This window comes from Salmo salar, chromosome ssa05 (genome assembly GCF_905237065.1).
Source record: "Salmo salar chromosome ssa05, Ssal_v3.1, whole genome shotgun sequence".
Lineage (NCBI taxonomy): Eukaryota > Metazoa > Chordata > Actinopteri > Salmoniformes > Salmonidae > Salmo > Salmo salar.
This window is the reverse complement of record NC_059446.1, coordinates 49,097,178-49,123,754: the sequence shown is the minus strand read 5'-3', so window position 1 is coordinate 49,123,754 and position 26,577 is coordinate 49,097,178. Positions and strand designations below refer to the sequence as shown.

The following is a 26,577-nucleotide window of genomic DNA, read 5'->3' as shown; positions in this document are numbered from 1 at the left end:
CTAGTCACTTTAAACAATGCCACTCTAATGCCACTTTAATAATGTTTACATATCTTACATTACTCATATCATGAGTATACTGTATCTTATACCATCTACTGCACCTTGCCTATGCCGCTCGGCCATCGCTCATCCATATACCCCTTTTAGATTTGTCTTTATTAGGTAGTTGTTGGGGAATTGTTATATTACTTGTTAGATTTGTGTATATTATGTAGTTGTTGGGAATGGTTAGATTTCTTGTTAGATACTACTGCACTGTTGGAACTAGAAGCACAAGCATTTCGCTACACTCGCATTAACATCTGCTAACCATGTGTATGTGACCAATAAAATTGGATTTGAAAAGATTCAATACACTCAGAAATGTAGGGAGGTAGGGAAAAAAAAGCTGCATTCGATAATGTGGGTATGGCAGAAGAGCGAGACGTTGCTAAGAAATAGGCCTACACTTATTAAAAGGAATGTCTTTCATAATTGATTGCATGTGGCACTGTGACCCTGTGAATGTGATTACATATGAGGCAGGGTGTTCTATAAGTCAGATAAGTGTTGATTTTTATGTTATAGATGTTGTTTTTTTTACATGCATGATGAGTGTTTTTACATGCTAATGCTGGATAGATACAGTAAGTGGCTTTTATTATGTAAATATGTGTGTCAATGTGAAAGCGACTCAATGTATATGATTTATATGTTGTGTTGAAAGTGTTTGTGTGTGTGCGCCCCTCTGCCTGTCGAGGTGGTGCAACGTGCCGGGGTTGCCTTGCGTCTGGTACTAACTCATCCGCTGTTAATTGTGTTAGCACCGCAGCTGTCTGCTTTGGTCAGGGCCAGATTGGGAGCAGCGCTACAGGGCCCTTCTGCCTCTCTTCCACTGGGATGAGCTTCTAGACTGCGCCGTTCCCACTGATCCCTTTGGAGCTGCTCGTCTGCCTCTCACCCGTCGCTGCTCCGTGTTCCGTTCCCGTACAAAATACCCTAAGACTGCTGCGTGCCTATGTCTGTCTTATAATCCCAATTATCACTGTGTGCCGACCAGATACTGTACCAGTCCGACCCGCTTTGTGTTTGAGCTGTTAGATAAGCAGAGTTGGGGATGAGTGTGTTTGGCATGCATGCAAGACACGATTTGCTTGATAAAAAGCCTTATTCCTACTGTAATCCCCATTTGTAATTTCCATTTTTCATATGATAAGAAAACATGCTTTAAAACACTAATTTTGGACACATTTGAAGGAAGATATTACATTACGTTTTGGCATCTTTAAAGGGGATGAAATGAGGGACATATGTGATCTCTGCCCCCTTTGCGTGTGGCAGAGAGAGGGCAAAGGGACAGAGGTAGAGAAGGGGGGCTGAGTTGGTCCTCTAGACCTCCTGCTCATGACCTGTGTTGGGGGCAGGTGGCCATTCGTCTCTCCCCCAGCTCCAGTCACCCATTCTGGGGCTTGACGTCAACATCCATCAGCACATGGCAGAGATGATCCAGACTGTAGGCCCATCCACTCTGCTGCCAGTTAGAGGATGAGTACCTCTGTTCTGATTGGGTCTGGGAGCTCGCCAGGAAGAATGGTTCACCAGTTCAAAGGGGTAAATCGTTTGGTTTCATTTGCATTGCGGGCCAATCTGAACGGGTCATTGGCCTGTATGTAGAGAAGATATGACATCAGATCAGGATGCTATACCTGGGACAATGAAGCCCCTACAATGCCTTTTAGGAGGACCCATTTCTCTGTGGAGAGCTGCTCAGGGGCGTTATAAAATAGGACATACAAACATGTAGGCTAACGCCCTTAGAACAAGTACCAGTATTCCGGTTATCCAGTGATCAAGACGGTGATCATTGTTATAGATGGTCAGATGCTAAACTGGTATCAAAGAGGCAACGAATTTACTTGCCCTCCTCTGTGACCCTGTGCACTCAGATAGCATTGGGTTAGGAGTGGTCAGTGGTTCTCTCAGGTCAGCTGCATGTTGTCCTGCCAGCATGTCGGGGCCAACCTGTTCTATGGCTGTGTGGCTGGCGCTGCCCAACAGGTTGTAGTGGTGGCTCTGGCCCTGGCTGCCCATCTGGCCCTAACATCTGTCCCTACATCTGTCCTGCTGTGGCTAGGGACAGGCTCAAGGAGAGCCCCCTCTACGAGCGCTGGGGCATGAACACGCAGGTTGTCCACTGGCACCATCACCATACGTTTTCTCCCGTAGTTACATGAACTGCTGGGGAATGATAATGATGGGAGATATGTGTACTCTAGACAGTAAAGTGCTTTCTATTGAAGAAATTTTGAATTGGCTTGCACAGTAGGCTGTTGGTAAGCCCTACAGCCATTTTCACCTGCAATGTCAAATTTCATTTGCAAATACTTGCACAGGTCTTAAAATTAGCTACGAAAGGAAAGAAATTCCATCAAATAATGAATGTGTGTCATTGTTATAGGAGACGCCATTAACAAAATCATTCATCTTCTTTACTTGGAATCTTGCTTAACACACGAAGGCAGGAGGTCATTGTCTGGGTATGCATGTATATATGTGTGTGACCCTAACTGGTTTAATGAAAGCTGTGGGAATGAAACAATAGCTGCCTTTAAGCACCAGAAAGCTGCAGAGAGGAGAGGAAATTGAATGGATGAACCAACGAAAAGTCCTTGAGAAAGAAATAATGGCCTTTCTCCACTCTCATTGATGTCTCTGTATGCACTATTGATACAGCTGATTGCTTTATGCATGTGGTTGATTGCTTTGTGCATGCTTGTCTGAGTGGGTGGGTGTTTGTGTACCAATGATTTGTGTTTGCCTGTCCTAGATTTACTCATTTTATAAACCATAAACAACATACATGTGACTGGTCTAGCTTAGCGGTAGAGCTGCCAGCTTCAGACCACATGTACCGACCCTGGAGACAGGGTTCGGTCCGCTGTCCACCTCTAACTTTCATCCCTCTAAACTCTCTCCCTCTCTCAAGATCTCTGTAAAAAAAAAAATACGGAATTACGTTTACACAAGTGTGTGCGTACATGTACATATTTGACATGGTTTCTATGTGAGTGTATGTGTTCTGACTAAACTGTGTTCTGTCCGTCTCACCAGGGCTCCACGCTTTAAGGGCTACCAGCAGCAGGACAGCCAGGAGCTGCTCCATTACCTACTGGACTCCATGAGAGTAGAGGAGACTAAGGTGAGACTATAGACCCGCATTACAAACACCACATCCTTCTTCCACTCAGCCTAGTACCATGGCTCCCTCTCTGTGCCAGTGGCTGTGTTTGAGACCCACACTTACTGAGCAGACTGACCGATCTACAAATCGTAAAGAGTTGTTATTTAGGAAGCCTTTTTTATATATATATATTTTTTATATAGATCAGTCAAGTGACTGAGCAGAATGTATGCTCTCAAACACACCCTGTGTCTTGTGAAGTATGAGCATGATGACATAAAGCCATTACTCTGTCTGTCAACGGTGTCTATGATAGCTGCAGCCAAGCTACATGTAGAGTGGTCTCCAAGCTAGTAAGAGTACGCAAAAGAACAGGCAATGTTTTGATTGCAATTGAGAAGCACACTTCAATCGCCAACGTAGAGCAGGCTGAAAGCCATGGGAGACATTCACCTGTGTGCTTGTGGATGACAGTGTGCAGGGTTTGGTCTTTGCCTTTGCTTCTCGGCCAGCCATTGTCTTTTAACCTTATGGTACCATATTTTCTGGCAAGTGCAGACTGCCCCCCCCATTCAGCAATTGAGGGGAGCCCACTGTGGGCCCGGCCCAGGGCTGAGTCAGTTGGCCCCTCGGCCCCACCAGCGACTCAGCCAGCCCCAAAAGGAGAGGAGAGTAGCGGGAGTAGAGTGGTCAGCCCGGGGCCTGGGACAGGGGGACAAGGGTACAGGCTGGGACTCCCCCCTGGTTCTTTTTGAACTTGTGAACACTGACAGTTGTGCCGCTTACAGGACTTGCAAGTGGCACGACGGGCGTCATTGTGTGATCTGGGAAACACGCAGATGTGGGTCGCCCCATTGTGCTGGAGGGTCACGCCCCCTCCCCCGCTCCAATCAGGGAGTCCGAGAGGGAGGGGTAAAGGGGGGAGCTGGCCCTATTCATACATTCATTATACATGCGCTCAAACGTAAACACACGCACATACGCTTATATGCATTTGACATCTACTGTCTGATGAATTTACAATAAATTTACCTGCAAAAATGTGGGATGGGTTCGCACTCAAACAGATTATTTTCACTGCATCAGGGATGGCGTACACAGACGTTTCACTGCATCAGGGAGGGCGTACACAGACGTTTCACTGCATCAGGGATGGCGTGCACAGACGTTTCACTGCATCAGGGATGGCGTGCACAGACGTTTCACTGCATCAGGGAGGGCGTACACAGACGTTTCACTGCATCAGGGAGGGCGTACACAGACGTTTCACTGCATCAGGGAGGGCGTACACAGACGTTTCACTGCATCAGGGAGGGCGTACACAGACGTTTCACTGCATCAGGGAGGGCGTACACAGACGTTTCACTGCATCAGGGAGGGCGTACACAGACGTTTCACTGCATCAGGGAGGGCGTACACAGACGTTTCACTGCATCAGGGAGGGCGTACACAGACTTTTCGGCTTTACAGCCTTCAGTGTGTAGATACAATTTTCTTTGAATTCAAAACAGCATTTGTAAAGAACTGCCGATGAGCAGCAGTTGCTTCTAATCAGGTTTGCCACTCATCTGCACAGCATACACAACCCACCAAATATTGTCAACCCATCATTTTTCCGGTGTATGACACTTACACGTTTTATTTACTCAAAACAGAATTGTAGATACACTCATCGTGTTTAGCTTGCACCAACTCAAATGTCCTCACCTGCATGGAATCAGCCCAAACAAACGTGCAATAAAACACACACACTCACTGACTGGCCATTTCTCCCATAGCCTGTCACCACCAACCTAGGAGGCCCAAGTGTTTGTTTTGATTGGCCATTTAGTATCAGAAGTCTATATATGCTAATTGCACACAGTCAATTATCACCAATTAGCTGAGACGTAAGGTACAGTAATGCTCCCTCTCAGGGCATGGCCTGTGCTTCTTGGCCCATCTTAATTTAGTTTACACCCTTCCAACCTTCCCTTCCTCACCCCGCTTCTCTTACCCTGAGCCTACACACTACACACTGTTACTTTGGGTAAGGGGGTTCAGGGGGGCCGGATGGGGGGGTCCTGCTGGTGATTAATTAGTATGAGGCTCAGCAGGGTCTGACTGACTAGGCAGAGGAGTACAGGAGGGGTGCGGGGGGGCTGCAGAGCTGGGATTAACCAGGCTTTTGACCTAAATAGCCAGTCCAGTGCGTGGGTCCGGGGACAATGGGGGCGACTAGTCGGTTCCACAGACACAGACCACGGCCAATTATCTATTGATTGGTGCTTTACTGTGTTGGTGCCTCTTCTTCCACTAGCCGACACACTCACTGACCATGTCACCTTCAATCACTGCCCACGGCCACGCCACCGAGACTGTCAGAGACGGCTGGCTGACACACTCCACACCAACACATGCGCAGTGTACACACACAAACACACACAGGAGAAGTACACACACACACACACACATACGAAGTAAACACACGACCGCTGTACACACACACCCACATGCAGTACATGCACATATGGCGCACACACACATAGAGAGAGCGAGATGCAAGTGCACATTCAGATGCTCCGGACAAAGTTTGTATTTGTTTACTAATGTGTATTTACAAACACACTCATTTTTGTAGTGGTTCCAGTTCCTTGGCTTCCAATGGTAGCTGTTAAATGAATCACCCATTGTTGTATAAAACCTCCATTTTGTACTCCTGCATTTTTCTAGCTACTTAAGTTGCATTTATATGAGATCAATGTGGTGTTTGACATTCCCAGCGCATCAAAGCGGGCATTCTGAAATCCTTCAACAACCCCACAGAGAAGACTGCAGATGATGAGACCAAACGCCAAGTCAAAGGTTCCTGTTCCATTCTGACACTCAGTAGTTTTGACCTAAATCAATAGCGCCATCTTGTGGCAGCTTTATGTACTGTTCAATGGCTTACTATGGAAAAATACCTCAACCACATTAAGCATGTTTCATGATTACACATAGGCATTGATAAGTACATTTATTCTGAATGACTGTAGCTGAATTTTGTTGTTTTTATTTGCCTAACCTTTATTTCCTCCTTATCTCAGCATACGGAAAGGAGGGTGTGAAGATGAACTTTGTGGATCGCATCTTTGTGGGGGAGTTGACCAACACCATCATGTGTGAGGAGTGTGAGCATGTAAGTGATTCATTGCCTGTCTATTCTGTTTATGGTTACTGGAATCTAGGTGTGTGTGTGTGTGTGTGTGTGTGTGTGTGTGTGTGTGTGTGTGTGTGTGGTCAACCACTGAATAGTTTGGCTGTATTCCTTAATACTTAATGATTAATTATAAAACTACAGTTATAATAATAAGATATGCCATTTAGCAGATGCGTTTATCCAAAGTGACTTACAATCATGCTAAATACAGTTTAAGTACGGGTGACCCTGGGAGTCGAACCCACAATCCTGGCGTCGCAAGTGCCATGCTCGACTGAGCCGTATGTTTTGTGTGTCATACACAGTTCAACCATTTTAAACCACTTCTCAATGAGCAGTGTTCATATTTCAGTAAGACTATAGTTGTTCCCAGCTGAAAGCCATGCCGTACTTTGATTGTGACTGATGTGGGTGCCTGTCCTCTGTCTCCCTCAGATCTCCACAGTGAAGGAAGCCTTCATTGACATCTCCCTGCCCATCATTGAGGAGCGGGTGAGCATATCTTTGCATTAGTTTTGCAATAGTGTCCCGTCCAGAATACTGCTTCTGCCATGTTGGTCATATGTGATAAGTGTACAGTATGTGGGTTTCATCTCTGTCTTTGTGTCATGTCCTGGTGCTGTTCAGATGTCCAAGCCGTCCAACCCGGGCAGGGCTGGGAAAAGCAGTCGGGAGCAAGAAGCTCACGTCTCCCACGGTGACGAGATGCTTTCCGCAGTGCTCAATAAGAACAGCAGGAAACTTAGCGGACAGGTGTGTGTGTTCTTTGTGTCTGTGGCTAAGTGTAGTTTGAGTCAGTGGGTGGGTGTGTTTTGCTGACTGTGTGTGTCTACCTCCCTCAAAAGCAGCAGCAGGGGCAGAAGTCCCCTGGCTCTGTGGAAGAGAAGGGGGCAGACAGCCCCTCGGACCACCCCTCGGAGGAGTCCCCCTCTGTAATGGCCCGTGCTGCAGGTGGTTCCAAAATGGCCGCCACCAGCAGCTTATCTGATGGCAGCGAGAAAGACTCATGCCCTCAGGACAGCAGCAATGACGCCGACAGTGAAGCCTCGGAGAGCGAGTGGACCCCCCGGCACCCCTCGGGCCACAGCCATGGTGGCAGAGGGTCCACCCCTACCCAGTCTCCCACCCCTGCTACCCTGTCCGCCCTCTACCCCAGGACCCAGCATGGTGGTGCTGTGGAGCAGCTGGTCAGTGCAGTGCATAAGATGAACCTGGGCCCTGATTCAGCGGACTCACCCTCTACACACTGTCCTGAGGACCAGGGGGAGCCACATCCTCAACAGTCTCCTCACTCCCACCACCAGGGGGCATTCCAGGCCCTGTCCCACAGCTACACACCCTGCTCCAAGGAGTGCTCCGTTCAGTCCTGCCTTCACCAGTTCACCTCGGTGGAGCTTCTGATGGGCAACAACAAGCTGTTGTGCGAGAGCTGCACGGACCGTCGGCAGAAACAACTGCGGAAGAGCACCTCAGCAGGTTAGTTAGAACACATACACCATTTGATAGAGAACTTGTGCTGGTTTGAAATATATAATTTTTTATTTGACCTTTATTTAACTAGGCAAATCAGTTAAGAACAAATTCTTATTTCGAATGACGGCCTACCCCGGCCAAACCTGGACGACTCTGGGCCAATTGTGCGCCGCCCTATGGGACTCCCAACCACAGCCGGATGTGATACAGCCTGGATTCGAACCAGGGACTGGAGTGACGCCTCTTGCATTGAAATGCAGGTCCTAAGGCCGCTTTGCCACTCAGGAGCCCTCGAGAACCGCTGTTGTTAAAGACAATTTGTTGAGATTCTGATCTGATAGTGACAGCAGTAGGTGATCTGGAAATGCGTGGCTATTCGGCACCTATCCATGTCATGCATTTACACAGATATTCAAATGCAGACATTTAGGCTACACTGACTTGTATCAGGCAGAGCAATCATGTATTTGAAAAATTCTCATTCACAAAGTGACATTGTGGTGTCTGTATGTGCTTACAGACAGTGGTGTAAAGTACTTAAGGAAGTACTGTAAAGCACTACTTACGTCGTTTTTCTTAGGGAATCTGAACTTTACTTAACTATTTAGGTTTTAGACAACTTTTACTCCACTACATGCCTAAAGAAAATAATGTATTTTTTACTCCATACATTTTCCCTGACACCCAAGTACTCATTACATTTCGAATGCTTTGCAGGACTGGAAATGGTTAATATAAAGAATGTGAAATGATTTATACTTTTACTTTTGATATTTAAGTATATTTGAGCAATTACATTTACTTTTGATACTTAAGTATGTTTAAAACCAAATACTTTTACTGAAGTAGTATTTTACTGTGTGACAGTCACTTTTACTTTTCATTTCTTATTAAGGTATCTTTTAGTTTTACCCAAGTATGACAATTGTGTACTTTTTGCACCACTGCATACAGAGAAGAAGTCTGACAAGGTGTACACCAGCGCTCGCAAACAGATGCTGATCTCTTCGCTGCCCCCGGTGGTCACTCTGCACCTCAAACGCTTCCATCAGGTTAGCATATTATTTCATGCATTATTGTACACATCTTTACTTTATATTATATGATTTTTGGTGTTCATGTGAATTACGTTGTGTTCTCCTGTTTATCTAAATTGTTGTTGTGGTCATGGTGTAGGCTATTACTGTGTCTTATTGTGTGTTGATATCTTTGGGGTTGATTGTGATTTTGCGTGTGTGTGTGTGTGTGTGTGTGTGTGTGTGTGAAGGCAGGGATGAACCTACGAAAAGTCAACCGTCACGTCAACTTCCCTCTCATCTTGGACCTGGCTCCGTTCTGCTCGGCATCCTGCAAGGTACTAACTCTTCTTCACGTGAAAACAGGGGCAATATCTTTACTAAAAACCTTACACTGAAATTAATATGGGTCCTTGGACACTGTAGCTCAAGTACATATCAGTATTTGTGCTTGTAATGAATGGTTGAAAAGATGGCAATAGCTCAGATGCTCCTGTATCTGTCTGAGCTCTTGGCACCGCTCACTGTCTCATCCTGAGGTCATTTTTGGCAGAACCTGGTGGCGGGGGAGCGTGTGCTCTACAGCCTGTATGGCATCGTGGAACACAGCGGGTCGATGCGCGGGGGCCACTACACAGCGTACGTAAAGGTCCGCTCGCCCCAGAGGAGAACCGAGCAGCCACAGCGCAGAAACCTGGCAGGTAAAAACGGTCTTCTGTCTGTCCATAAAATACTCTCTATTCCTTTACCGATTTTGTGTTAAGAGTCTATGTCAATACATTTACTTAAAAAAAGATTTATATATCAACCAAAGCATCGAATTGTATGATTGTAAAAAGTATGTGTCGCCTGTACATACAAACACATTGTATTTGTGTGAAGGCCTCACTCTGCGTAACTTTGAAGGCGGCATTTATGAGAGAAAAAGCTCTGTAGTGTATATAGATGTCCAGTGTTATATAGATGTATTTTCTCCTGTCCTTACTCAAGGAGAGCGCCTGCCATTCTGCGACGCTCAACTCTAATGAAAATGTCTTTGTGACAGAGGTCTGTGTGAGTAGTTGTCCTCGCTGGTAATTAACTAGTATAGAACTTGAGGTGACATTGTCTTGGCAGCGTTGGTGAGCCACCGTAGAGAGGTCAAAAGGACCTCAGTAACCACCGCTGTCGTCCACCATCCATCTCCTCACGTCAACACATCCCTTCTTACAACGCTCATCTTTTTTTCCTCTCATTTTCTTCTCACTGCTTTTCCTTTTCTCTTTTGCTTCAATACATGTTTTCCTCACCTTGCCTTCCGTCAGGTAAAGGCTGAAATACACTACACGACTTTTGCCCGGTCTACGGGCTCTAACCATCAGAGAACCTCTCACGTTTAACAATTCAGTCCAGCCAAATCGTAGTGTACACCTGGCGGCCTTAACGGCTGTACAATTAGAAAACTCGCACTTGGCGGTAATGGCTGATTTTACGGCCGAATATATTTGAAAATTATCGGGACACCGTAAGTGCCCTTGAGAGCCATCAACCGTAAATCGAGTAACTGCTTACACTTTATGGACTGTGGTGTTACGTTTTACTACGGTTTGCTCCGATTTCCTACGATTTTCAAAAATGCGCCGGGATCCTGTAGATCAGGCTAAAAACCTAATGTCCGTACAGTTTAAGTTTAAAATAGACTTAGCACAAACACTAAGTGTAGTGTTGTTATAATTATGAAATGTGCTTGGTCTAATTTAATTGTCTTACCTACATACCAGTGTTGCTATGAACATCTTTGTCCATGCTGCTCCTCATTCTGTCACCGTTTCAGTGGTAAGCTAGCAACAGTCATTGGTTTCTCACAGTAATGGCTCCTAGAAAATCTCCATCTCTTCCCATTAACCAAAGACCCTTACTGTGTTTCAGGTCCAAGGGAAGCAAGCAGTGCTGCACAGGGTCAATGGGTGTATGTAAGTGACACCAATGTCCAGACGGTACCAGAATCCAGGGTCCTCAACTCTCAAGCCTACCTGCTGTTCTACGAGGAGATGCTGTGACTGCCAGAGCACGGAGCTACCCAACAATCATTGGTCTCTCAGGAGACCGGGGAAGAGGGGGGAAAAAAGAGAGAGACCTGCTTTGGGTATACCTCTCTCTAAACTTTGACTCCCAAGGGCATGAAACATGGCACGCACTACATGATGGGACTTGTAGGCCATCAGGGACATGCATTACATTGATGTATACTGGACTGCTCAGCATTGAAGGGTTACCACACTGTTCGTGTCTCGGTCCACTTACTGAACGTCCCCATACAGTTGCTCATACTTCTGTAGGGGAAAGAGACTGAGTGAGAAAGCGAGAGAGTGGCAGAATAGTATGTTTAATTAGCACAAATTATACAGAAAAAAATGCTATGTTATTTATATTTTACAGCCTGCTGTGGTGAATACGAATTGTATTTTTTGTAGAACATGCGAATGTGTGACTATCATTAAATGGTGATTGCCAAAGAGTTTTTGGTAAAAGAAATAATATAAAATGATGGAAAACATACACAAAAGACTTAAGTGCCAAAAGAATGTGATCTCAAACTATTCCTGAAAGGAGAGGTCCATAATGTGGCAGGCCATCCGAGTGTGTTTCAGACCAATACATTACTGTGTTGGTCGGCACTGGTTTTTTTTCAATTCTATTTCTATGGTTGTGCACCCGTGTGCATATTTAAATCTCTAACCACACGGATACAAACACATTGTGATGTTTAACAAAGGGACATTGCTACATATGATTACCAGCTCGCCGGACAATAAAGTCGTTTTCATTTCATTAGTCTTTTTATCCCATATATTCTGCTGTAGTTAAACTAAAGGCAGTGAATGTGTTGATCAATCTTGAGATTCAAATGTGTCTCACCATTTATGTTAATCGTTCTGCAAATATTTTGGGGGGGGAATGAAATGGAGATATTTTATCTGGCGGTTGTTGGGACACTGCCAAATTATTCTGGTCAAGTGAAGGATTACTATAAGTAAAGATAGGGTTTGATTCATTTCTTTCAAAACAAATAAATACTCAGTGCCTACACTCTAGGATTATAACGCTTCTGCATGTTAAGAACAAATAATTACGGTGAACACATATTTGCTTACAGACAGCTTGTGTGAAATGTATATGCAAAACCATGAGAATTTGGTGTATTACCACAATACTAAACCATATATAGATATGGTGCCTCAGGCTACAGTGTTATTCTTCAGGCGTTCTTTTCCTTCTGAAAATGTCATTCGATTTCAATAAGGAACTCGGTACACCGTTGGGTTATGTGAAATCATATATATCGAAGAGAATAAATCTAATTTTTGAAATGGGAAACCAACAAGGCTCAGCTTACATGTTCTTATTTTGGATGGATGTTTGAATCCTCTCTTTTTTCCCCCCAAAGGAAAGTACTTGATAGTGGATGAGTATGGCTGTTGTTTTTGCACTGGAATTTGTATCATCCCTCTTTACTGTGTGAAGACGGTGCCGACCATTAGTCAGGGGCTGTCACAGTGAATCCCATAGTGCCATATTCACTCTGTCGGTGGTGGCGATGTGCCGTGACGGGTGCAAAGCAGCGCTGTTTGAGAAACATGTCGTGAGCTGGTGAAGAGGAGGTGGGTGTGGAATCAGGAAAAGGGCAACGTCTAAAAGTATCCCATCGTCCACCCTCCTGGTCCCATACACTGTGACATCCCAATCACGCTGTTAAAACATTAAAACCGAGTGTCAAGCCACCCACCAACAACACAGCACTTTTTTAAAATGTATTTTTAAAAGCAGGGGCCCTCGCTTGGGGACATTCTCTTGAAGGATGAGATATGATTTTAATCTCAGTTAATGAAAGGGCCTCGTCCTCTGTCACGGTGGTCATGGAAACCAGTGACAAGGGACCGCTGCAGTGTTCATCTCTTACAACAGTACAATACAAAGGGACAGTGCTCAGGCTCAGCGTAACATTTAGTCACTGTCATGGAAGGCCTGCGTGGCAGAAATAGAAGTGTGTCCCATTCAAGCTTGGAAGTGTATTGCCTTCAGGGCACTGGTCACATGATACCAAGAGTTTTGTTTCTGAGAACCATGTTCTCTGTCAGCATCTGTGTTAGGTGACCTACAGTACATGGGTGTTTATTTTAGTCTATAGCGTTATTGTCTTGACTTGTTGCCGTCTTGTGTTTCAAATGTTTACTTCAGAGGTTTTAAGACAGAATCACAATACTGGACGGAATTCAATCAATTGAAGATAGGGGATTTTCGGATAGAGCCGATGTGCTCTGTCCCAGACAGTCCACCAGATGGCTGCATGCACTGGATACAGACAGCTGTTTGCCATTGGAACTGAACAGGACCGCGTGCAGTAGGAAAACATCCATCTTTTTAATAGCCAACCACAAAAATTACAGAAATGACAGGCTACAGATCTTGACTGAGATCAATAAAAATGACCTTGTCTCGAATGCAATAGCTTAGGCCTACGGAAAGAGGGTAGACACACAGATTGTATAATATGACTTCCATCTAACCTGTAAGAAAAAATATATATATATACTTTCCAGTGGCATTGACTCTCTCGTTGATAAAGATCATGCCTATAGCCTTAATTGACATCCTGTGTCCGCCGGGGCTGACTGGGCTCTTTCCCCTCTGGTCATGCTCTCTATTTGGGTGCACTACCGAAACAGGGAACTGAATGGGGAGGTTCTATTCTAACTGTATGTCCATATAATTACGCTATGGATGTATTTGTATTCGTATTTCTAGACCCCCTTGTACCCAGCTGCTTGCTAAATATTGCTAAATAAGTTCAGGTCCCCAAAAATATTCATGCAATAATTATTGATAAATGAAGTTATTTTTTTATTCCTTTAATGTTCTTGCCAAGCAATGCATGTCTCATCTTACAAACAACTGATGAAATATTTTATCAAAACAATTCCCCTTGAAAATAGATTACATTACATTGTTTAACAATATACAAAATGTTCTAATGTAATGTTTGGACATTTCAAATAAAATCAGTTGTTTTTGTCCATGAGCCAGACCCCCAAATTAGGACCTTCAGGCTCACTTGGGGTGACGATGTCTCATAGTGATTTTCTTGAAAGGTCTATGTCCCCAGAGCTGGAAATGTGTGATAGCAGTGCAACAATGGGAGCTTTCTCTGTGTTGTCACTCTTTCATCTCTCCATCTTTTCTTTCATTTCTCCACTTTAAGACGATTCACTGTGTACAAATCTAATGAAAGAAACATAAAAAATAATATTTTCATGTCATTCTTTATAAAACGATGAGACAATTTTATTTGATTTAACTAGGCAAGCCAGTTAAGAACAAATTCTTATTTACAATGATGGCCTACCAAAAGGCCTCCTGTGGGGACGGGGGCTGGGATTAAAAATAATAGGACAAAACACACATCACGACAACACTACATAAAGAGAGACCAAAAACAACAGCATGGCAGCAACACATGACAACGCAGCATAAAACATGGTACAAACATTATTAGGCACAGACAAAGGCAAGAAGGCAGACGCAACAATACATCACATGAAGCAGCCTCAACTGTCAGTAAAAGTGTCCATGATGGAGTCTTTGAATGAAGAGATGGAGATAAAAACTGTCCAGTTTGAGTGTTTTTTTTGTAGCTTGTTCCAGTCGCTAGCTGCAGCGAACTGAAAAGAGGAGCGACCCAGGGATGTGTGTGGTGGGGGACCTTTAACAGGATTGGTGGCAAATCTGATAGGCGAATGGCAGAGAAACATTTAACATTTTACCCTATGACAAACAATGGTAGTATACAAGTTATTGCTCACGTATACCCTTTCATCCAATATCATTGGAAAGCTTAGATTCCCAGCTATCCATCAGACACATTTTCAGAATGTTCAGGTCAACAGAACTTTGACCTTGAGTCTAGGGTACATATCAGAATTACCTCTATAAATTGCTTTAAAAAATAAATCCTGGTTCATTTCAAAATTAGTTTCAAGTGGTTCTGAAAGGTCATGAAATGAAATTTCAATTTGTGACAAATTGTTACTTGGAAATAGCCTGTAATATGTACCAGAAGAATTACATTACATCATTTCTGCAGAATTGTTTTAACCCTCCTGTTGTGTTTGTTTCATGTTAATTAATTCTGTGTTCCCAGTCCAAAATCACCGCCCCATTATAGCTGATTATAAATCCATAACAATACATATATTATCACCTAATGTTGTGTTCGATCTTTTTATCAACTTAAGTTATTGTGAACATTACACATTTTGAACTTCTATTTGCTGTTTATGGCCTATAGGCCTCATTGACCTGAGCTCATACAACTTGTTTTTGAGTAAAAAAAAGCATAATTTATGGATTATTTTGACAATAACAAATACTCAGATGAAACATATTGTTCTATTTATCACAGACTACTTTGTGTCAAAGTTTAACAAGGACTCTCTCCTCCTCACCAGTGTCATGATCAAAGATATGATCAAGAGCCTCACATATAGTATATCATTTGGTCATTGTGCTGCCACAGAATGAATTGTGAGCAAGGCTTCAAAAAAGCTTTATATACCAGAGCTGCTAGAAAAGTTCTATATATTATTGAAATAATGTTGCAATTGTTTGTGAGAATGCCAACAGGTGTGGTTCCCGTGGGGGAAAGGTTCCCGTGCCCGTGGGGGAAAGGTTCCCGTGGAAGCCAAGAAGGGGAGTGAGGTGTATATGTGATCAAACACACATGCATGTGGGGGTCTGGGAGTGGAAGTGTGTCCATCTGATAAATGGGCATGCGCGTGAACTCAATTTTATACACTAATTGTAGTCTCACCCATTCATTTCTAATGACCGGTGATTAACCCTCAAAATGTAATGAAAATCATCCAAATGTATTTGGTGTGTTCAGATGTCCTGTGTGGACAAAGTCATGGAACCTTATGACAATCAGATTAAATGAACTACATTTTTCAGAGAGAAAACTTGTAAATCGGTCCAATTCGACCGGACACAGCAGGAGGGTTAAGTTGATTGATTTGTCACTTTTTTATGATCTTTGGCCCTAATTTACTATCAGTAGGCCTACTTTTGGCCCCATAGAGCCCACAATGGTTTGTGACGAGAGTTGCCTCTGTGGCTGCCAGCCAGACTACTTCCAGGTCGTAGCCATTTTGAGTGCTCGACGGTGAAGAAGAACCAAGTTGGAGAGGTGGGAATCGCTCAAGCGTGTTATGATGTTTAGTTTGTGTCCATTCTCCTGATGCTACAGTAGATTATGTTAGCTGCTGTTCTTTGAAGCATTATTCCAAACTATAGCTAGCAATGTTTTTACTTTCCAACACAAATCTTGAAAACAAGCAAGCTGACGCTAGCTAGCTACGTGTTAGCTGGCTAACGTTAGTCAGTTTCATTTCGCACCGAGCCCGGGGAATTTGGAAAACATTGACTGAAGAAGCAGACGAGTGATGCACAATAGTTTAGATAAACATGCTCGCTTTATAATTGTATCTACATAGATATCACAAATTAAGTGCATGCAATGTAAATTAAATACATTTGTAGCATGAAGTGCAAACGTTCGCTAGCTAGTGCCACCCAGCAAACATCCACAGCCAGCTGAGCTAACTTAGCTAACGAACGTTCATGCCCCTAACTCCCGCTAGCTAACCAGCTAGCCACAATTACGCAGATCTCAATTAGCTATCAAGGTTAGCAATTTAGCTTAGCTGGTTTCTGCACTGTCAATAAAAAGCATCTGCATCGATATCAAACTAACGTTACTTGTTTGAAGCCATTTATAGCGGTTCTGATTTCTAATCAGCCGCTGGCTACATAACTAGCTTGCTAACACATGTATTTCTATTTATTTAACTAAGCAGGTTAAGAACAAATTCATATTTTACAATGACGTCCTACCCCGGCTATTCATCATGATAAGTACAGTTCACATTGAGAATATCATTATTCACTCACAGTACTGTCAAATCATGCTTCTGTCCCACATAGGCAGGCTCCAGGCGTAGGAACTACAGGGTGAGAGATGTGGGACCAGGGTGGACAGCCCTGGCCACAATGGCCAATGAACCAGCAGCAGTGGATGCAGTCCTTCCAGCACCAGCAAGATCCAAGTGGGTGACATCACCTGTATGCATGGAGCTGTTCAAGTGGAAATGATCCAAGATTAGATTGGTGTAACATTGCTTTGATCCTGCAGAATGACAGCTCAATCATTGCGTTATTTACAATTTTACAAAATGACACCCCAAGCAATGCTTCTCTTGTTGTCTTTCTGTGTTGTGCAGGCCAAGTGGACTGGGCAGCACTGGCCCAGGCCTGGATTGCTCAGAAAGAGTCTACAGGCCCTACAGTAGACCAGCAGAACATTCATCCTAATGGACAGGACATCCCTGGCATGGATCCTGTGATGCCCAATAACCATGGCTCCTTCCAGGGTGACAACAATTTTGGCAGAATGTGGCAACCTGGTAAACTCTAAACATCATTTTCTGGGGATGGAGAATATGTAAGGCTTATGTCCGTGATCTGTTTTCTCACGTTGCAAGACCATCATGCTTGCTATACTCAGTCTGTACATAATTTGTCTTTATTTCTCAGGGAAGGTGTGATGTTACCGATGTACTCCAACAAACTTGTTATGGGCGAATTTCACATCCACCACATTAACATAGCTGTGTCCCAATCAACTTAGTTCCCCTGCAGTCCAGTAGTTTAATGTTGAATAGCATGACTGCAAGTGTACGTTTTGATTTTTGAATGGTCTCTTGTGGTGGGCTTATAGATCCTAATTAACAATGCACATGTGTTGTTTACAGAATGGGGGATGCACGGTCAGCCCCCTCCTCCTCCCATAGACCAGGCGTGGATCCCCCCAGGAACAGGACCCATGGGGACTGGACCTATGGATGTGGTGGCTCCCTCGGAGGACAGCAACAGCCAGGACAGTCTGGAGTTCTCTGAAGGCCACCACAGGGTCTTCCCCCAGAACAGCCACGGCTTCGGGGGTCAGCCCGACAACTACGCCATGACCCCAATGGCCATAAACCAGTTTGATTATCAGGTACACACCACACACTTACAGTAGAGTTCCATGGCTGCTCTGTCATTCAACTTGTTTGGATGGTCCTCATTTCTCATTGTCTCGCTCTCTGTAGCACGGGGCGGCTGCCACCTACGGCCCCACTCCCACAGGGTTCCACCCTCCATACTGGCAGCAGGGTCCCCCACAGAACAGACGGGACAGGCCCCCAGGCTTTAGGGACCGCCAGAGATCCCCCATCCAGATCCCCAAACAAGATGCTCCTGCTGCTGCCCTCGGTGAGCATCTTCACCAACACTTTGGTACAAAAACATCTTCATTAAATGGGTGGTGATCAGGATTTCATCCTTGGACACTTACTGCTGTAACAGAGGCACAGGCTTGCTTCAACTCTCTTGCCGTTCATACCCACACCATCCAAAATGTTGTATCTCACCATGTTTTGTATCTCAGTGTTGCTCTCTACTTTTCTTAATTAGCTTTCCCAGGCACGCAGGAAAACAGACACACACACACAGCATCCAATGACCTGGCTCTCCTCTCAGATGCGGTGAAGAGGCGCACCCTGCCGGCCTGGATCCGAGAGGGCCTGGAGAAGATGGACAGGGAGAAACAGAAGAAGCTGGAGAAGGAGCGCATGGAGAAACAGCGTGCCGAAATGGCTAAAGATGAAGACAAAGAGAGCGACACAGTGGACGAGGGAGGCGATGGGCCTCGTTTACCCCGCAAGAGTAAATTTGTAAGCATCAATTGTTTTGTTTCCATGACTTCATGAATCCCATTAACCTTATGAACAATGAGTTGAAAAATCCCCAAAATAATTTCATTATATTCCTGTAAAACTGTGACACTGGTGAGCTTTCAGGAGGTCCTGTTGTCGTGTCTTTGTATATCTGACCTACCACCCCTTTCCCTCCCCTGTAATAGGACAGTGATGATGAAGAGGGTGACGAAGAGGAGAGGGAAGATGAGGACCGGGTCCTGACCAGGAAGCAGGAGCTTGCCAGCAGGAGCCCGTCACCTCCCCTGGAGGACCAGAGCGAACCAGAGATGACCGAGGAGGAGAGAGATTTCCAGCTGGTTAGTTTTGGCTTACAGCTACCATTCTGACACATTGGGGTAGGGCTGGGCGATATATCGAATTAGAATGAATGTTCTTGCGCAATATTCTAAGTGCCTGTATCGCAAGAATCTACTTTTTTGTATCTTCTTCTTTTTGGTCTCGTCTCTTTTGCTCCTTCTCTGCTGTGTGCACCTTCCCATTTACACCAGAGATCTGTATATAATGACGAGATGCTCATGTCTCCTCCCTAACAATGGGAATCGTCCCAAGGGCGGGAAGGCATGCGACAAGCTTATGTCTAAAATAAGCCCATAGTAACGCATTGGGCTGATTTTGGACAGATTTTGGCGAGAGCGAAACCTCTCACTTTGCATCTTCCTCTGTGTTTGCACACACACACACACCAAGCCCCTCCGCCAGCCACTCACAACAACAAAGATGAGAGGTCACTTCTTCCTCTTACAAGCAGTTTCAACTTACTATTTGAGGTTTGGTCTAACAGAATCGGTCATATGGACAACGAAACACATTGATAACTTCTTTATTACAGTAAAATAATGTAACCTATTTAACAATATCCTTTTTATGTCTCAACTCCTCAAATTGCATGTAGAGCACACACTACTAAAATGGAAAATTTAGGAAAATTAATGCTCAGTATGTAGGCATGGCATTGCGGTTTCACTAGCAACATTTTAGCCAAATACCATTATATACATTGGTCTGTGTTTTATACATTTGCAATAAGCATAAAACACTAGTTATATAAGGAATTGGCAATTTGTTCTCATTCTGAGAAATAAGGTATGCCATTCTGAACAAAATGGACAGGCTAGCACGCTGTTCAAACATTTGGAGACTGACAGAAGTGTGTTTATAGCAATTCAACTGTTCTGCCTTGTTAGCTAGAAAATAGATCCAAGTGACCTTGAAATAGAAAGATGCGCTAGCTACTCACTAGCACGTGGGCTTGTGCTTGAGAGATTCTTTGAGACCTGCGTTCATTTTCTATAATGCCTGCTACAAGAAGTTAGTCATTTTTAGTGAATGTGCATTATGCATGGTTCTGGTTAAATTTGTAACAATAATGACATTTTAATAGACAGACTTGAACGCCAGATCAGTTATTATTGCAAAAAAAGCAAGTTAATCGCTTGATAAAATATTTAAATTATTAGTGGGTTGTGGAAGGCTTACATTTAGCCTAGGTATAATTTCACAAGCCATGAATTCATTAGATCAATGTATTGGACCTTTAATTGTGCAACAAAGTTTATTTGGGGAAAACAAAAACCAACTAGATGTACAGTTGAAGTCGGAGGTTTACATACACTTAGGTTGGAGTCATGAAAACTCGTTTTTCAACCACTCCACACATTTCTTGTTAACAAACTATAGTTTTGGCAAGTCGGTTAGGACATCTACTTTGTGCATGACACAAGTAATTTTCCCAACAATTGTTTACAGACAGATTATTTCACTTATAATTCACTGTATCACGATTCCAGTGGGTCAGAAGTCTACATACACTAAGTTGACTGTGCCTTTAAACAGTTTGGAAAATTACAGAAAATTGTGTCATGGCTTTAGAAGCTTCTGATAGGCTAATTGACATCATTTGAGTCAATTGGAGGTGTACCTGTGGATGTATTTCAAGGCATACCTTCAAACTCAGCTCCTCTTTGCTTGACATCATGGGAAAATCAAAAGAAATCAGCCAAGACCTCCGAATTTTTTTTGTAGACCTCCACAAGTCTGGTTCATCATTGGGAGCAATTTCCAAACACCTGAAGGTACCACGTTCATCTGTACAAGCAATAGAACGCAAGTATAAACACCATGGGACCACGCAGCCGTCATACCGCTCAGGAAGGAGACGTGTTCTGTCTCCAAGAGATGAACATTCTTTGCGAAAAGTGCAACTCAATCCCAGAACAACAGCAAAGGACCTTGTGAAGATGCTGGAGGAAACGGGTACAAAAGTATCTATATCCACACTAAAACGAGTCCTATATCGACATAACCTGAAAGGCCGCTCAGCAAGAAGCCACTGGTCCAAAACCGCCATAAAAAAGCCAGACTACGGTTTGCAACTGCACATGGGGACAAAGATCATACTTTTTGGAGAAATGTCCTCTGGTCTGATGAAACAAAAATAGAACTGTTTGGCCATAATGACCATCGTTATGTTTGGAGGAAAAGGGGGGAGGCTTGCAAGCCGAAAAACACCGTCCCAACCGTGAAGCATGGGGGTGGCAGCATCATGTTGTGGGGGTGCTTTGCTGCAGGAGGGACTGGTGCTCTTCACAAAATAGATGGCATCATGAGGAGGAAAATTCTGTAGATATATTGAAGCAACATCTCAAGACATAAGTCAGGAAGCAGAAGCTTGGTCGCAAATGGGTCTTCCAAATGGGCAATTACCCCAAGCATACTTCCAAAGTTGTGGCAAAATGGCTTAAGGACAACAAAGTCAAGGTATTGGAGTGGCCATCACAAAGCCCTGACCTCAATCCTATAGAATATTTGTGGGCAGAACTGAAAAAGGCCTACAAACCTGACTCAGTTACAGAAGCTCTGTCAGGAGGAATGGGCCAAAATTCACCCAACTTATTGTGGGAAGCTTGTGGAAGGCTACCTGAAACGTTTGACCCAAGTTAAACAATTTAAAAGCAATGCTACCAAATACTAATTGAGTGTATGTAAACTTCTGACCCACTGGGAATGTGATGAAAGAAATTTAAAGCTGAAATAAATCATTCTCTCTACAATTATTCTGACATTTCACATTCTTAAAATAAAGTGGTGATTCTAACTGACCTAAGATAGGGAATTTTTATAAGTTTGAAAAAAAAAATCTATAATTTTTTGGCCATATCGCCCAGCCTTACGAGGTTGTCTTTTGTTATACATTTTTTTCTGTTATGTTGTAGAGCCCTGATGCTCAAATGGCAGCTCTGAAATTGGTGGTCCTGTTCACTATATAAGAACCATCCTATTCAAGACTGCAAAAATAGCCCTCTTGACAAACAAATGATTAACATTAACTCATGTCAGAGCCTTTTCTCACATTTCTCTCCAAAGATGATTGTGACTAAAACTCTGCTGACGGAAATCCTGCTGGAGGTCACCAATGAAGAGATCCAAACTGTGGCCAAAGAGACTCACCGCAAAGCCACCAAAGGTCTGCTTACCCCCGTCTCCTCGAGCCCACGCATCATCTGTGCCTTTCACAAAGACATCATGTTTAAGCCTGTTTTATATAGTCTGAAAACGTCACTCAATTCATCTCCGTAAGTCAGGGTAATTGTTTGGCAAACTTGGAGTATTTTCAAAATGCGATCATATGCATCTTCAACCATTCTCTGCTAATGCAACGGAAGAAAAAGAACATGTCCCTGGTAAAAAAAAGACAGCAGAGCAGCTGGTGTATTTAAAACAAAACAACAGTAACCTAAACTGTTTTCCCTGGTTCCTGCTCCTGAAGGTCTTCCTGAATGACTGTGTTTCTGAACCCATTGACTTTATAACAAATGCTCACCTATAGATCAGATTCAAGTGACTTGTCCCTGTTTATCTGACACTAGTGCATTAGTACAGAGTGGTTCTGATCCCCCATTCCAACTGTCTTGACTTTGAATGTGTGACAGATGTTGTTTGTTAACCCCTTCTCTTCTCTCCGTTTTGTCTCTTTTAAAAAAGAAAATGTGGCCAAAGACCGCTCTTGTGAATAGTGCATTATCTGTGCCCCCTTCTCTAGAGACTTCTCTATGGTGGCTGTCTCTATGGTGGCTCTATGTGTTTTAACATGTTGTTCCTGTTGTTGATGTGAATCAAAGCTCCTGCCAAACAGCTGGCACAGTCAAGTGCACTGACTTCTCTGATCGGCATTGGTGAGTTCCTCCTCTTTTCTTCCAGGCGGGGGGGGGTAAGAATCAGAGCTCAAACCCCTGTCCCCTCACTGCTTTAGTAGCTCAGAAGAGTGACTGAGGCAGCCGAAGGGAAGGGTCCACCTCACAGCTAGGGTTGCAAAATTCCCCAAACATTTCCAAAAATATTTTTTTATTCCAGTTGGAAGGGAATAAGCTGTCTGAGGGAATCCTCCTACCTGGAATTGTTCTACTGGCATTTCTGATAAAACGGGGAATTTGGGGAACGTTTCTGAAATTTTGCAACCCTTCACAGCACAGTTTGAGTGTCTTAGCCTTACTAAGTATTTTCTTATCAGAACACTAAAGAGCATGCCATCTCACAGTAAGTGGAGTGTCAGTGGGTTGCTAGTGTGTAGTTAAGTTAAACATAGACAGTGGCTGCGTCTTTGACGGGAAGCTTGGTTGGGTGTATGGCTAGTTGCTGCAGTCTTGCTCAAAAAGCTGGGGGCTCTGTTGTGGCAGGTGGACTTGGCGACTATGGCTCGGACTTGAGTGAGAACGAGGAGGAGCACAGCGCCCAGGCGTCCGAGTCCTCCGACACGGACGAGGAGGAGCTGCACCACCGTATCCGGGAGAAGATAGACGCCTTCCGACGCAAGGAGAGGGAGCTGCAGGAGAGACAAGCGCAGGAGGCGCAGCACGCACGTGGTGAGGGAACTAAATGCAATATCAATAAGCAGTGGTGACGTTGTCTTTGAGTTTAACATAAATGGTTTGTTTTCTGTGTGTCTCCCAGAAGAGATGGCGCTGGACAGAGTGAGCAGAGAGAGGGGGGATTATGACGAGGGCCAGTTAGAGAGCCTCAACAAACAGGAAGTGAGAGAGAGGGAGGCGGAACCCACAGCAGAGAGACGCAGATCCCGCAGTGAGCCTGAGGTTATCAGCGAGGTCAGGCAGGCGGGCCGGGGTAAGGAGCGTGGCGCAGGGCGGGGCACCAGCGGTTCCCCCAGCAACGGACGCAGCAGCAGCTCCCATTCCAGCTCCAGCAGCGCCAGCAGCCAATCGTCTTCCTTCTCATCATCCTCGGCCTCCTCACGCTCCTCTTCGCGCTCCTCCTCACCCCGGAGGAAGAGGAGGCGCAGCCGCTCCTCCTCACACAGGGCGCACGGTGGTGGCCGGCGCAGCCACAGTCGCAGCTCCCACAGACGTCACGGGGAGCGCAGCGTTGACAAGGCCCGAGAGAGGAGGAAGGGCAGCCGGAACCACAGCGCAGAGCGCTTAACCCGCCACCGGAACCGTAGCCACTCTCGAGAGCGAAGGGTCAGCAGAGGAGGCAAGAGCAGGTCCAAGGACAGGGCCAGCCGCAGCAAGAGCAGGGACAAGGAGAGGGACAGAGACCGGAAGAGGAGTAGGGAGCGCAGGGACAGTCACAGCCGCAGCAAGAGCAGGGACAAGGAGAGGGACAGAGACAGGAAGAGGAGCAGGGAGCGCAGGGACAGCCGCAGCAGCAAGCACAAGCAGAAAGCCTCCAGCAAGGATAGGGACAGGAAGAAAGACCGGAGCGGCAGCCACGACAAGAAGGAGAAAGAGAAGAAGAAGGAGAAGGAGAAAGAGTCAGATAGGAAGAAGCAGAAAGCCAAAGAGAGGGAAAAGGAGAAAGGGAAGGAAAAGGAGAGGGGGAAGGAGAAAGAGAGGGATAGGGAGGTGAGCTATGTGGTGGCGGAGGAGAGCAACGGCAAATCCAAGAAAAGCAAAGAGAGCAGCGATCACACAGACCCTCAGGGTGACAAGCACTCCCATCAGGGTAGCAAGGCTAGCAAGAAGGGCTCTGCCAAATCTAGCAAGAGGTACTCCGACTCGGAGTCGAGCAGGTCCCCCACCCCCGAGCTTAGCAAGGAAAAGAAGTCTAAGAAATCCAAACGTAGTCGCTCAAGATCAACGGAAAAATCTCACAAGTCTGGTAAGAAGGCAAGCCGCAAAAACAAGTCTAAGTCACGATCAAGGTAGTATTCCATTTTTTACCATCTCTTTTTCTGTTGTATCATGTTGTTTCTGTTGTGTGCGTGTCGTATTGGAGGCCTACTGCCCAGTAATATTTTTTTAGCACACCTTTCCTTGTTTTCTGTCAGGGCTCAAGGCTACCTTACAAAGAGAAATAATAGATATTTTCATGATGTGTTAAAAAAAAAAAAAGGAACCATTTGTAGCAAAGTTTCTGTTCCTCAGACTGTCTCCATAGTGCCCCCTGTTGGCCATGTGCAGCATATCAATCCATTTGAGTGCCTTGTGTGAATGTAGTAACTGTTCTTCCCAAAGGAGAGTGACCAGGTTCATTCAGGAATCAATTCAATATATTGTCCTCATGATGAGCTGATGTTAACAGGGCCCCAGTGGGGCTGTGTGACTGTGTCATTTTGCATGAGTGTGTGTGAGTGGTGCAGCACCATTAATGTTCCCCTTTGCATCTCTGTTTCAGGTCCACGTCTCCCGCCAGGCGCAGGCGTTGAGCGCAGGGCTCCCTGATCTGTGCACTTACATTTAAATTCCATGAGTTTAACAGGCTTGTCTCATTATAGAGGCAACGGTGTAGGTGAACTCTCCACTCCCCCCCCACCTTCTATCTTTGTAAATATGTGATTTTTAAGTGCAAGTCGGCAAACAGGACATTTTGAATGCTAGGTTTTTGCCTTCTATCATGCAAAGCTCGGAGGCTTTGTAGTCAGTAGAATCTTGGAAAGATGTGTCATTTTAAAAAGCTTAACAGGATAAACATATTAATGTAAATTGTCCAATAAAACTGAAATGATCCCTTGTTCTGGGTATTTTCTTTGTCTACTGTATAACTGTTCCCCGATGATGATGAACTCATCCAGGACTGCATGGGAAACCCTATTTATTTACCACACTAAAGGCATGACTGAAGTGTTAAATGTCACTCATTTGTTGGTGGAGTAGATGCATTTATTTAAAAAAAATAGGTTTGACGTATGCAACTGACTTTCAAATCATTGCTTTTTTATTATCATTAAACCTGCAGTAATTTGGATTGAGTGCAATTGACAACATGCTATTATTAATTGTGTTTAATTCATATTGATAATTTGGAATGGTCTTTTAGAAATTCTAATGGTAAAGAGGGAAACATTTTTAGTTAAGCTATATGAACACTACAAATTCACCATATTTTATATATACTTAACAAAAATAAGCACAACATGTAAAGTGTTGGTCCCATGAGTCGAAATAAAAGCTTTTCTCATTTTGTACACAATATTGTTTACATCCCTGTTCATGAGCATTTCTCCTTTGCCAAGATAATTCACCCACCTGACGGGTGTGGCATATCTAGAAGCTGATTAAACAGCTGCACCTTGTGCTAAGTACAATAAAAGGCCACTCTTACATGTGCAGTTTTGTCACAACACAATGCCACAGATGTCTACATTTTGAGGGAGTGCACAATTGTCATGCTGACTGCAGGAATGTCCACCAGAGCTGTTGCCAGAGAATGTTAATACAGCCTTTTTGCCTGTGCCCTTCCAGGTCCACACATGGCTGCGCCCCTCGCCAGTCATGTGAAATCTATAGATTAGGGCCTAATTTATTTAAAATGACTGATTTCCTTATATGAACTGTAGCTCAGTAAAATAGTTAATTGTTGCGTTTATATTTTGGTTCAGTATATTACTGGCACAGTCCAATTTAAGCTTTATGTTATGTATGAAATATATAACTGCAG

At 44.4% G+C, this 26,577-nt stretch overlaps 2 protein-coding genes across 5 annotated transcripts in view; both read left to right on the top strand.

The window, feature by feature from the left end:
• Nucleotides 1–12,190, top strand: part of LOC106605026 (ubiquitin carboxyl-terminal hydrolase 45) — a 50,706-nt gene extending 38,516 nt beyond the window's left edge. Inside the window, exons 9-18 of one of the 2 annotated variants that reach the window (XM_014200249.2) lie at nt 3,094–3,181; nt 5,926–6,007; nt 6,232–6,323; nt 6,780–6,836; nt 6,972–7,097; nt 7,193–7,820; nt 8,772–8,869; nt 9,085–9,171; nt 9,387–9,534; nt 10,742–12,190. In XM_014200249.2, coding sequence (XP_014055724.1) covers nt 3,094–3,181; nt 5,926–6,007; nt 6,232–6,323; nt 6,780–6,836; nt 6,972–7,097; nt 7,193–7,820; nt 8,772–8,869; nt 9,085–9,171; nt 9,387–9,534; nt 10,742–10,872 — 1,537 coding nt within the window. In that variant the 3' untranslated portion in view covers nt 10,873–12,190. Of the gene's footprint in view, nt 1–3,093; nt 3,182–5,925; nt 6,008–6,231; nt 6,324–6,779; nt 6,837–6,971; nt 7,098–7,189; nt 7,821–8,771; nt 8,870–9,084; nt 9,172–9,386; nt 9,535–10,741 lie in introns of both variants that reach the window. The other variant, XM_014200248.2, reaches the window with a different exon arrangement.
• A 3,774-nt stretch (nt 12,191–15,964) lies between these two features.
• LOC106605025 (arginine/serine-rich protein PNISR) lies at nt 15,965–25,650 on the top strand. 3 transcript variants are annotated; one of them, XM_014200246.2, is made up of 12 exons: nt 15,965–16,055; nt 16,853–16,974; nt 17,149–17,331; nt 17,680–17,924; nt 18,019–18,181; nt 18,449–18,642; nt 18,831–18,983; nt 22,051–22,150; nt 22,806–22,859; nt 23,361–23,546; nt 23,635–24,841; nt 25,315–25,650. In XM_014200246.2, the coding sequence occupies exons 2-12, from the start codon at nt 16,887–16,889 to the stop codon at nt 25,343–25,345; spliced, it is 2,604 nt and encodes an 867-aa protein (XP_014055721.1). In that variant the 5' UTR covers nt 15,965–16,055; nt 16,853–16,886; the 3' UTR covers nt 25,346–25,650. The 3 variants fall into 3 exon arrangements, with proteins under 3 accessions (XP_014055721.1, XP_014055719.1, XP_014055718.1); XM_014200244.2 differs by having other exon boundaries at nt 18,383–18,642; nt 23,638–24,841; XM_014200243.2 differs by having other exon boundaries at nt 18,383–18,642.
• Nucleotides 25,651–26,577: the final 927 nt, after the last annotated feature.

Excerpts from the sequence above, each read along its gene's own strand:
- LOC106605025 (XM_014200243.2), top strand. The coding sequence starts at position 16,887 with ATGTGGGACCAGGGTGGACAGCCCTGGCCACAATGGCCAATGAACCAG. Across the intron at positions 17,332-17,679 it reads TGGCAGAATGTGGCAACCTG|AATGGGGGATGCACGGTCAG; the intron begins GTAAACTCTAAA and ends TGTTGTTTACAG. Across the intron at positions 18,984-22,050 it reads AGGAGAGAGATTTCCAGCTG|ATGATTGTGACTAAAACTCT; the intron begins GTTAGTTTTGGC and ends TTCTCTCCAAAG.